We start from the raw sequence: 13,024 nt of genomic DNA, 5'->3' as shown, positions 1-13,024 counted from the left end.
GATTAACGCATCTACGTCGCATTGCGCCCATCATTCAGGAATGAAGAGACAATCAACGCAATGACGGCGCATGCGACAATCGATCAAGAGCTTTGCGATCAACGCAACTTCAACCGCATGCGGTAATCAAAAACAACACCGCATGCAGACAAACGATTGAAAATGCAAATGAGCAACGCAATCACGGAGGATTTCGACACGTGTACAACTAACAGTTGTGCATTTTCGATGGATTGATTGCATAACAAAAGGAATATTTATTCCACCATTTTCAGAATTTTCATAACAATAAAGTAGGGACCACTCAGCAGAGAGTCAGAGCATTCATCTATAAATACCCTCAAAGAATTCACTGAGAGATATACTTGATACGAGGCTATTTTGATATTTGTATATTGAGAGAGAGGCTGATCTGACTGCTGATCGGAGAAGATCCGGGAAGAAAAGAGGAAAGGCCAAGAGGTGAGTCTCAGAGCGAATCATTCCAAATCCCCGGCAACGGCGCCATAAACTTGTAACGCATAATTTGGGTGAAAGGAGTCGTTGATGACCCACACGATTTGGGTGAAGACACCTCTGCCCAACCTCAAAACGTTGTTGGGGAGACATCGCAGGTACAACCCACTGTCGCCTCCTTAACTATTGAGTTAGCAGAAATGCGGTCCCTCTTCTCCCAACAACAACAACTCTTCGCTCAGCAACAAGCCTTCTTCAACCAGAGATTTGATGTAGTAATGGAGCAAGTCGACGATATATAGCGCAGTGCTGCCACATCAAGGGAGGCGTTGATCAATATTCAGCGCAACATTTATATGATCCATCGCCACCAAAGGCAGCTTGCGAAGCGCAACCACGAGTACTTTAATTTTCTAACAACATATCTTCATGGTCCCATGATACCTCCGCATCTCAGGCAGCATCTGGTTTTCGAAGAGACTCCACCCGTACCGCATCATAACCCTCCTCCAGACCCTCCTGCTCCTCAACAATAATCTTTACATTTTTTTTATGCGGCCATTCTTATTTTTAATTTCAATTCATTTTTTTCTGAGTTAGCTAAATTCTTTAATTCTTTGTATAGGCCAAAATTTTTGTATTGCGTTATTTGTAATTATTTATATACGTAGTTAATTTTCAATACAACTAAGTAGCAATTCTCTCTATGTGTCTGTGCCTCTTCTTTATCATCCTTTGTCAACTATGCAATATTCTTAATCTTTCTTTTTGCGTTATTCATTGTGCTGTCATGATGTATAATATGTATTCACTTAGAAACATTTCCCATAATTTGTAATTTCTAACTAACACTTAGTTAATTCGTAGCTTAGCAATGCTTTATCTTTTACCCTTCAAAATTCTGCTCAAACCTTCTTTTTGAAATTTTGTCTAAGTGTTTGTCTATTCTGTCCAAACAACGCAATGAGAACCCAGCGCATTTCTAAATTTGGGGGTGGGGAAGGTCTGAGCAAAGAAGATCAAGAGTATGCGGTTATTAAGAAAAATTCGTTCAATTTTTTCATCTCCAAAAAAAAAATGTTTTCATATCAACTCCAATGTCAGCGCAAAGGAAAACTTCAAAAACATTTCCAACCTGATAAGAGTTAAGTTGTGAAAGGAGCATGCTCGAAGTTGGATGTTCGCATGACACTCGTGGGAGCAAGCCAAAACGAAGGTGGGTTTCCTAGAACAACGCAAGAGACAACTCTGAAATTCATGAGTTAAAGTTGCAATTGGCACACAACCAAAGTTGGATGTTCGCATGACATCCGTGGGAACAAGCCAAAATGAAGAATGTACCCATGACCAACAGTCTCTAATAAATGACGCAAAATTTGATCACCGCATACGGACGCATCAAGTTGTTTTGATAAAGAAGAGGTAAACATTCTTTTTTAAACTATAAAAGCATTTTTTAGCAGAAATTTGTAGTATAGAAGAATAAAGTAGGGCTTTGATATGAATTAGCAAGGATAGAAGGAAATTGCGTTGTTAAGTAATGTTGCTTAAGTGTAGCATTCGGAGCAACCAATCGAAGCAAAATTTAGGATAGGAATCGAGCATTATTGCCTTAGTAGAAGATATGCTTGAGGACAAACATATATCTAAATTTGGGGGTGTGATAACTTGTAGAAATACAAGTTATTTATACTGCTTTATTTAGATATTGCAATTAAAAGAGAGGAAAGTTGCGTCAATTGTATGGAAATTGGCTTAGAAATGCAAGAATTATAAATTGTCGTCAATACACCCACTGACACCATTGCGATGGTAGAAAAGAATATTTCAAGTATGTTTTGCAGGAAATCAAGTCACCGTATGCGTTCATGGCTCAAGAGAAAAAGATTAAGCATCTACGTCGCATTACGCCCATCATTCAGGAATAAATAGACGATCAACGCAATGACGGCGCATGCGACAATCGATCAAGAGCTTTGCGATCAACGTAACTTCAACCGCATGCAGACAAACGATCGAAGATGCAAATGAGCAACACAATCACGGAGGATTTCGACACGTGTACAACTAACAGTTGTGCATTTTCGAAGGATTTATTGCATAACAGAAGGAATATTTATTCCACCATTTTCGGAATTTCCATAACAATAAAGTGGGGATCACTCGGTAGAGAGTCAGAGCATTCATCTATAAATACCCTCAAAGAATTCACTGAGAGATATACTTGATACAAAGCTATTTTGATATTTGTATATTGAGAGAGAGGTTGATATGAGTGTTGATTGGAGAAGATCCAGGAAGAAAAGAGGCAAGGCCGAGAGGTGAGTCTCAGGGCGAATCATTCCAAATCCTCATCGTGAAGCTCTGTACCTAGATCAAATCTACCGGTTGAGCAAGCCTGAGAGGGACGCTCATCCTTCCATTCACTCCATACACTGGCAAGCGATTTCTCCATCCATATATGTGTCAAGACATTGGCACTCTTCTGTATTTGTTTCTATCTCTATCATCAATTATATCTCATCTTCTTAGACTAAATCATTCACACCATGTATCAGACGCTTGATTCTATAATTAAATGTCATGATCATTTTCATCTCCATATTTTTGTCTATTTCCGTTCCTCCATTAATCGCTTTTTCCACGATATTTTCTTAATCCCTTGGTAATTAGAATGAATTAAACAAGTAAATTAATCTGTGCTAAAGAAATAAATATGTTTAGCTAAAGTATGCTAGACAGCATCTTCACCTGTGAGAGCAGAAGTGAAGATGCCATTCTGATATGTCGAGAGAAGGTTAGAAGAATGCGTTAATTAAAGCAAGAAGTACTTCCAGAGATGGAAGCAACCTTGCGTTCACTACATTCGTCCCTGTTTCACCAGATGTGGGAAACACGGTCGATCACCGAGAGGTGTACGCTAAGGGAAAGCGGAATTGCACTTATGTCTTTAACGCAATTAATGAACTTGTGATGTTTGTACTAATTATCTTTTCTCTTTTTGCCTCGTACATAAAGCCTTGCCACCGCATAACACGATTCTTTGTATAATCTTCACAGTCACTCTCAAACTCGGTATCATGCATCATGTAACCTATATCTTGTATCATCATAGCTTAGGTTTATTTTTATTGCACTTTATTTTACTGCACAACTTTATTTTATCGCAATTTTACTTTATCGCATAATTTTACTTTATCACATGTACAAACCTCACTTTTATTAAATTGAAAAACCCCCGGTCGCATATATCACAAATGTAACACAATTAACCTAAAACAATCCCTGTGTTCGACCTCGGATCACTCCGAAAAACTTGCGATGGAATTATACTTGGTTTCAATGCAAGAAAACTTGTGACAATGCATAGCATACTACAAGCATTCCGTTAATAACACATATCATTGCATCATCACATTACAAATTGTATCTTGCACTATAATCATCCATACGTTGTATGACATAAAAAGATATATTTTATGCCTTACAAGTTTATAGTCATCAAATTATGTGTTACAATAGTTCCCGAAATTGTTTCCCCTATTGCTTCGCCAGAAGGTGTTCAAGAGTCAAAACCGGAACTGGCTCAGGTTCAAGGTACCCCTAATCATAATGACAATGAGTATGTTGAAGGTGATATAGGAGACTCGGGCGAAGTCAGGGATGATGGCAGTAATGAAGTGCCAAGTGGTGCTCAGAGGACTGAAAATGAACAACAGTTGGGTATCGATCAACAGGTTGACAAGACCAATGAGATTGAGGTTGATGCTACCTTGGATTTGTCGATAGCTCTGCGAAAAGGTACTAGGTCGTGCACCAAACACTCTATGACAAGCTTCTTGTCTTACAGTAACCTGTCTACAAGATTTAGATCTTTCACCACCAGCCTAGATAATGTGATAATTCCAGGCAATGTGCACAAGGCTCTGAAAATTCCTGAATGGCAAGGTGCAATTATGGAGGAAATGCAGGCTCTTGAGACTAACAAAACGTGGAATTTGGTTAGTCTTCCGAGAGGTCACAAAATGTGTAAGTGGGTTTTTACTGTCAAATACAAGTCCGATGGAACTCTCGACAGATATAAGGCCAGATTGGTTGCAAAAGGATTCATTCAGACGTATGGAGTGGACTACTCAGAAACCTTCTCACCTGTGGTAAAACTTAACACTATTCGTGTCCTCCTTTCTGTGGCCGTTAATCAAGACTGGCCTCTCCATCAGTTGGATGTGAAAAATGCGTTCCTGAATGGTAAACTGGAAGAAGAGGTTTATATGAATCCACCTCCAGGTTTTGAAGCACAGTTTGACAATCAGGTGTGCAAATTAAAAAAATCCTTGTATGGCCTGAAGCAGTCCCCTAAAGCTTGGTTCGATCGATTCACCACCTTTGTTAAATCTCAGGGGTTTATTCAAGGGCATTCAAATCACACCTTGTTCACTAAGAAGTCAGCACTAGGAAAAATAGCGGTCTTAATTGTCTATGTTGACGATATTATACTATCAGGAAATGATTCAGCAGAGATTGATAGGTTGAAACGATGAATGGCAGATGAGTTTGAGATAAAAGATCTCGGTACCTTGAGATATTTCCTAGGAATGGAGGTAGCAAGATCAGTAGAAGGGATCTTAGTGTCTCAGAGGAAATACACACTCGATTTGTTGAAAGAGACTGGAATGACAGAGTGTAAACCTGCAGATACACCTGTAAAATCCAACCTCAATCTGATAGAGTCAGCAGATGATGTTCCTGTAAACAAAGAGAGATATCAACGGCTTGTGGGGAAACTAATATATTTGTCACATACCAGACCTGATATATCATATGCAGTTAGCTTGGTCAGTCAGTTCATGCAGGCTCCGTATGGAAGACACATGGAGGCAGTCACACGGTTCCTGAGGTATCTGAAGTCTTCTCCTAGAAAGGGCTTGGTTTTCAGAAAGCATGACAAAAGGAGTATCGAGGCCTACACAGATTCTGACTGGGCCAGTTCTGTTACAGATAGGAAATCTACCTCAGGATACTGTACCTTTGTGTGGGGAAACTTAGTTACCTGGAGAAGTAAGAAGCAAGGTGTCGTGGCTAGAAGCAGTGTCGAAGCCGAATACAAGGCTATAAGCTTAGGTATATGTGAAGAGATTTAGTTGAAGAAGGTTCTGATAGATCTATATCAAGAAAGTCATGACCCGATGAGACTTTACTATGATAACAAGGCTGCCATTAATATTGCAAACAATCCGGTTTAACATGACAGAACCAAACACGTTGAGATTGACCGACACTTCATCAAAGAAAAACTGGATAACGGTAGCATTTGAATTCCTTATGTTCCATCCAGCCAACAAATTGCGGATGTTCTCACCAAAGGGTTACCCAGACAGACTTTTGATGCCTGTGTTAGCAAATTGGGTCTCATTCTACGCCTCAACTTGAGGGGGAGTGTTGAAATTATATTTTAGCCTAAGAGCGTTTTTGTCTTTTATCAGTCTAGGGTTTCTCATTGTTTAGTTATTTATACATGTTCCTGTATTGTGTACTGTGTATCTGAATTAAAAAAAAAAAAAAAAAACTCTTATCATGGCTCTTATCGTGGTTTTTTCTCCCTAATCTAGGGTTTTCCACGTAACTCTGGTGTTTTCTTTTTCTTCCCTAACTTTTCAAGAATAACAACTTGATTCAACTAATGTTTGAGAGCCAAACACCCTCTGATTTTATGGTTAGTTAACAAAATTATGGTGGGCCGAACATAAGCATAATGTGTTGAGGGTGTAATGTAACCATGACATGTCCTATGAAACCTGTAGTGGTTATTTTTCATTAGCAGGGAGTTTTTTTCTTCTTTTCTTTTCTTTTATTAGTACTACTATTCAATTCAGTTATATACTATAAAGTACCTAAAACATTTTAATACTTTGAATTTTAAATTTTATTTTTTTATGTAAAGTTTTTACCTTTTTACCTTTTATAAAACCTTGAGTGGCTACTTTTCAAGCATTAATATTGAGAGATGCATATAAATAGGGACTAGTAGCATGATAATATTGACCCAATCTAAAAATAAAAAAAAATTTAAGAATTTTTAAGACTGCGTTTGATAATTATTTAGATCTAGTTTGGTAACTATTTTGTTTTTTGAAATTAAACCTAGACATTACTTTTTCTTCAAATTTGTTTATTTATCTATTTTTTACCGATGCTTTAAAAAAACCAGGCTAAATTTTAAAAGCTAAAAAACATAAACTTTTGAAAGCTTGTTTTTATTTTCGGAATTTAACTAAAAATTCAACCAGTATACTTAAGAAAGATGCAAATTATCATAAAAAATTAGAAGGAAATAAGCTTAATCTTCAAAATCCAAAAATAAAAAATGAAATGATTATCAAACGAAGCCTTGATTTTTTGTTTTTTTTAAAAAAAAAAATAAGTTTATTAACACTAATTCAACCTCCAAATTCATTTCTTTGTTATCTATTTATTACTAATAGTTTTAAAAAATGAAATCAAACCAAATTCTAAAAACTAAAAAAATAAAAATAACTTTTAAAAACATGTTTCTATTTTTTAAATTTTAACCATGGTACTTAAATCATCGTAAGAAATATAGAATAAATAGGTTTAATTTTTAAAAATGAAAAAAATTTAGGCATTTGTGCTTCGAGCGATGAACCAACGAGCTGAACATCTCCATTCTTCATATCAACATTCTTCAAAATGAACGGATGATATAAAAGTCATGCCCAAATTTAAGGTCAGGACTAACAGAAATGACAAAAGGGCAAGTTCTACTGCAGATAGAAGTTCTCATAATTAACCCAAAAAAAAAAAAAAGCAAACAAAATGCTACATATGAAGTGTTAGGACATAAACTTACTTTGCTTTCTTCCTCGGCCTTCCACTTTGACTGCTCAGAACCGTTTGTTTCAAAGACTTCTCTGGTTCAGAAGCAGCCTCAAGCATTCGCCCATTGTTCGTTGTCTTTCCCACTTTCTTCTTTCCAACACAGTGACCATCGTCGTCATCACTAGCATCGTCATTTTCAGCTTCTTCCTCAGAGCCATCGACATCATCGCTTTTGGATTTTCTTTTTGTTGAAGGTTTCTTAGGGCGACCTTTAGGCTTTGGCTGCTTTTTCTTGGTATCAGCTGTATCAGCAGTTTTCTCTGTCTTGCTCACTAGTTCACTAGCACCCTCATCATTCATTTCTTTGCTATTGTTGCCTTTTCTCTTTGAATTTTGATTTTTCAGTTCAGCTCCAGTAAGCTTTTGCAACTCAGGTACAAAGGCCGACGTCTAAGACATGAAAATAATATATTCATCAAATGAGGTTTTAAGGTCTTTAAGTTCATGTATGGGAGTTATTTTAAAATAGTTAAAAATCACTTTTATCATATTTAAAATCATGGTGAAATGAGTCTTTATACAGTCAAAATTAATTTTGAATTATTAAAACTATGTTTTGGAGTAATTTTAAACGCGACAAAAGTCCTCAAAATCACTCCTAAACATGACCTAAATGATTCATATAATAATGTATGTCAAATGCCCAGTTTAGTTTTCAAGTTCCATAGCAACATACCCTGCCGCCTGTAGTGATAAAGTGGATTTCCTTACCTGCGGCATACAGCAGCAATGTTTGAGAGAACGCCAAAACAATACCAAAAAACAAATTTATGCTATATGCAAGAGAAGGCAAGCCAAGAATACCATGTCTTTTTGAACATTACGGACTGGTCATCAAATCAAACATATTTCTACTAAGTAATATGATATTCTGGGAGCCGAGGGGAAATCAAATGCCAAGGAATCTTTTGCTAACAGATATTGGTCATTGATTCTTATTCACTACTCTTTTTTTTCGTTGCAGAAGATAGAAGGAATTGTAGTTGTGAATTACTATTTGTTTGTTGTTTTTAAGGAAACAAACGCCATTGAAAAGGTTTAGTAGCTAATTTTATTACATTTTCAAACAAAATCAGCTAACACGTGTGAAAGTGAAATGGTCAAATAAAAGGGGTTGATATTTCGCTTTTCTTCAAACAGAAATTAATTGAATTTGAACAATTCATGTCTAAATAATTTCAGAACATTGAAAATCATGAAACAGATGGAGTATAAGAAAAATATCTTAAGAGTGACGAGCAAACCATCAACAAAAGCCTTGCCAGGCTTCTTTTCACGTGAATGGAAAATCCAATTATTAGGGAACCGACTACTATCTGCTCCAACTTCAAGCGCTTTTTCAATTACCTGTAAATACAGTTGCTTCATCAAAATGATCAAATGTCTAACTGAGCTTACCATTGACCTGTCCAGGCCTTTTTCCCCATCGAAAATGAAACAACCATTCTTCAGGAAAGCTGTTGGACTCGGCATCAACTTCAACTGCTTTTTTAAGGACCTACAGGTGGTTCCTCTATATTTTCCATGAAGAATGAATGTTTTGCTAAAAAAAATCTCTAAAGGGCACAGCATGCCTAACTCCGACTAGCGTAGCAGGGGTTGGGGATAATTTGGAGGGGAAGGGAAAAAAGTAAAGTTGTACCTCTTGTATGCTCTTGTGCAAAGCTGCACAACTTTCTTTGGATAGGGTTGCAGCACTTTGATTCGGATGAATTCTTGCCTGAGAATTTTTTTTTTAAATGGATGTTTTAAACTGATTAGTCCTCATCTGGAGCCCCTAAATTAGTAGTCTTTATAAACGAAAGAGAAAAGAAAAGTGTATCCATATCTACACACACAGAGAGTAACACCATGAAATATACATCATCCCTATAATTTTAATCATATTATATTTCAGGCTAACAAAGTATGGTGAACTTACTTGATATAGCACTTCATCTGCAACCCAATTGCCAATACCGGAAATGTAGCTCTATGAGAAGTCAGCCAAACATGAATACAAATCATAATTGAAAACTAAGAAAATAAAATTCATTTCTAATCCTCCATAGCATTGAAAATAAAATTTCATTTCAAATTATCCGTAGCATTGAAGTCAGTTAAGACTCTGTGATACAACTTCACACAGAGTCGGTTCTTTAATCCAACACCAAACAGATACAAAACAAAGCATTCTTATTCGTAAGCGTCAGGGCATGGACACAGCTTCAACTTAATCTACAAACTATGTTTTATGAACAATGAACATAGACTACTGACAAAGGTGTAGAAAGTTCTACCTGATCAAGCAATAGAGTCTTAATTGCCAGTTTCTTCTTGCCCATGGATTCAATAAAATCATCCAATGCCATAGGCTCTAGAAGGGCATCTGGGCCAAGCTTAGATATTGGGGGCACTGAAGCTGGCTGAAAAAATAATTGTTAGGGGAGCTAAAAATAGTCCATCTATAAAAAGAATGCATGAAATTGGCGATGACTCATTACTTAAATGCTCATATATTAGGATAAAACCATGAAATTAAAGGTGTTTCAAGAGTCATATTAAGGTACATCTTTGAGCAGGGAGACTTTTGCAAAGCGCCTTTTGTCAGTGAAGGATAGGTCTACACCATCTTCAAGCTGCACAAGGAGATCTCTGGGATTATGTTGTAATGACATTAATTAGAAAGAACCAAAGAAAAATTAATTTATTATGTGGTCAAAAATATCTTCAATAAATAATTATGAAGTAGAAGGTAAATTAATATAAGGCAAATAAACATTTCAGCTACATAGAGTCTCAAAAACAAATAGTTACCAACAACATACTAATAAGGAAAAAACACAATCTTACCTCAACAAAGAACTTAGAGTACTTGGAAGGCCACTCATCATCATCATTAACCATAGACCTGCAGAGATCACCATTTGTTAAACAAAAATCAGAGTCAGAAATTACTCTGTCAGATCATTGTAACTAATGAGGAAAGCCCATCAATATATTTGTAAGGATGAGACTGCATAATATGAGCGGTCTAAATCATGCCCAGAAAATATGCGACCAAAGCACCTGGACGGTCGTACACTACCAGCAATAAAATCTAACATTTTATATTCTGTGTTTCAGGACCCCAGGGAACAACTATTTTAACTCAATTGGGCAAATGTGCAGTCAACATACTAATCGGTTCAGATGATCATGTGAATACTCCTTTCCCTAACATCAATAACTGTAGAAGACTTTCTTTTTTTTTTTTCTTTTTTAATAAGAAACCAACTGTAGAAGACTTAACAACATATAATACTTAACAAATTAGCACTTAACTTTTCTATATTGCCAACATGAGGCTAAGGCATATGCTCTCGATAAGAGGTCAAAAGTTTGAAACCTCCCACCCTGCATGTTGACCTAAAAAAACTAAAATAAAATAAAATAGAATCTATCTAGTCCCCTCATATCACTCAAAGTACTATAAGTATAACTAATCACAGGTCATAGAATTCTTATATTTCCATTCTTTTCCTCTCATTTCCTTTCCTTACTTATATGAGCTTTCAACATGCAGAATTGCCAAATTAAAGTCTTGAAACAAGAAATCCGTTTCCTTCCTAAACTTGAAACGGAGTAAGTTGTCATTTAGCCATAAACTAAGTGAAAAAGAACCATCAGCTTATACTAATGCCATCACAAGAACCTAAAAGAACTACGCATAACTTCCTAGGCGTAATTGCACAATGCCTGAACAATAAATTTGGTCTAACCACGTCTGACCTTTTATAGTTTGTGACAGCTACACCTTTAATATATATGGCACCCGCCATCCCTGAAGGAAATCAACATAGAACATCAATGAGATTAAAGGAAGTCTAAAATGATAAAAGAATGAGTGTGCTGTAAACAACAAGAAAAATATAAGAGAATGCCAAGCTAAGGTCAGCCTTGATAAAAAAAAATTAAAAAAAAACGGAAAAAAAAAAAAACAAAAACAAAAAACAAAAAACAAAAACTTTGTTATCTAACGATTCAAATACTTTAGCACGGCAGTAGTGAGTGCGAGGCTGCGAGCAGCCGACTTCAATTGGGGACAAAATTAGTGCTTCCAACTCACAAATAAAACCAACTAGAGGCAGTCCCATTATGAATTTGGAATCTAGAACTAGAAGCACCAATAATAAGAACTCTAAAATCTAAACAGTTGAAGCAACTATTCACACTCACACATTTCCAAATACACCTTGAATTTCATAACTTCTTACATTTTTCACATGAAACTAATAAAACCCAAGTTTCACTAAATTTTCACCCGAATTAACAGATGGTTCCATGAGAAATAAGGCATGACAAGCCATTTTCAATAGCAGAAAACCAAACGTGACTACAGAATACCACATGCACTTGAAAATAATAATAATAATAAAGGAAATTAGGAGGGAGGCGTACCAAAGTGAAACGCAGGGAAAGGAGGAGAATCGAGGCGGAGCCACAGGTGTTTGCCCTTACGATGGGCAGAGAGAATGGTTTTGCCTAAGAGTGAAGCCTCGAAATCGGCAGGCGATACGCCGTCGATGACCTTCGTATCGTCGGCAATCACCGCCTTCTTAATCACTTTCCCGACGCAATGCTCTTCTATGGCTCTCCTCGCAGCCTCCACCTCCGGTAACTCCGGCATCTTGCGGCGGTCGGAAAATGGAACGAAGTTTTGGCGCGCTTTCCGCTTGCAGGCGCTGCTTGTGGTGAACGCTTCTGAGGAAAAAGTAGTGTAGGACTGATAAAATAAAATGATACTGACAGATGGGTTACCGCTGCGCTCTGCGCTGACCGAGACTCATGAACGAGTTCTTTCAACTAAGTCCTCATTATTTCAAATTTCCCATTTTAACCCTTCTCTAAAGTTTAAATACACTCTTGAAATTCAGGAGGGCTAAGTTTTAGAGTCTAATTTCAATTTAGTTTATAGGTTCTAAAAGGTTATATATAAATCTTTAAATTTTAGCTTTGGTTTCAATTTAGTCTCGAATTTCTAAAATATTATTATTTTCTTTTTGACATTTGAGTTTTGTTTCAATTTAATTCATATATTTTAAGATTTACATTTTAACCTCGATTATTCACTAAGTACTAATTTTTTTGTTGTAAGTGTTAAAAGAATTTTTTAAAAAATAATGTTATTTTAATATATATTAACAAAAATAGGGTATAATTGAAAAGATTGACAAAAATAAGTTTTTTAATCGTGTACCCAATACACGATTACGCCTAAATTGTGTACCTTGTACATGAGTATCTGTGATCTGGCATGTGCAGACTTCTAATGTGGCAGTCATACAGCATTGACTGAGGTAGTCATATACGGTACACAATTATCTTAAGTCGTGTATCGGGTACACGACTTCCTTCTCCATTAAACTGCGGTGCTTCTTTTTTTTCCTCCATCCGAAACGTTCTTCCTCCGAATCGATCTTCCTCCGTCCAAACATCGTCCGAAAACCTCTACGGCGCCTTATTTTCTTTGTTGCTGCCACTGTGAGTCGATCTAACGAAACATTTTCTTCATCCAAAGCATTTCTTTGACTGAGGTAAAGTTTTTTTTTAAATTTTTCCCAATATATATATTTGTTTATAAAAATGAAGATCAAGTTCGAAAATGTATAGTTTATGGATTCATAATTTAAATATATAATCTTCATATATA

The 13,024-nt window shown here is 36.3% G+C and overlaps 1 protein-coding gene across 5 annotated transcripts; it reads right to left on the bottom strand.

Moving 5' to 3' along the window:
• Positions 1-7,115: 7,115 nt before the first annotated feature.
• MMH-1 (MUTM homolog-1) lies at positions 7,116-12,165 on the bottom strand. 5 transcript variants are annotated; one of them, XM_039021277.2, is made up of 10 exons: positions 11,773-12,165; positions 11,104-11,155; positions 10,186-10,243; positions 9,903-9,971; positions 9,633-9,758; positions 9,275-9,325; positions 8,996-9,073; positions 8,752-8,851; positions 8,030-8,064; positions 7,116-7,743 (listed from the first exon to the last, which is right to left on the bottom strand). In XM_039021277.2, the coding sequence occupies exons 1-10, from the start codon at positions 11,999-12,001 to the stop codon at positions 7,321-7,323; spliced, it is 1,221 nt and encodes a 406-aa protein (XP_038877205.1). In that variant the 5' UTR covers positions 12,002-12,165; the 3' UTR covers positions 7,116-7,320. The 5 variants fall into 5 exon arrangements, with proteins under 5 accessions (XP_038877205.1, XP_038877199.1, XP_038877190.1 ...); XM_039021271.2 differs by lacking the exon at positions 8,752-8,851 and adding an exon at positions 8,598-8,700 and having other exon boundaries at positions 11,773-12,154; XM_039021262.2 differs by having other exon boundaries at positions 8,598-8,866; positions 9,275-9,291; positions 11,773-12,146.
• Positions 12,166-13,024: the final 859 nt, after the last annotated feature.

The sequence above is a fragment of the Benincasa hispida genome, chromosome 1 (assembly GCF_027475165.1).
Source record: "Benincasa hispida cultivar pf3 chromosome 1, pf3_genome.v1.1, whole genome shotgun sequence".
Lineage (NCBI taxonomy): Eukaryota > Viridiplantae > Streptophyta > Magnoliopsida > Cucurbitales > Cucurbitaceae > Benincasa > Benincasa hispida.
The sequence above is the reverse complement of the archived record's forward strand: the minus strand, read 5'-3'. Positions and strand labels throughout refer to the sequence as shown.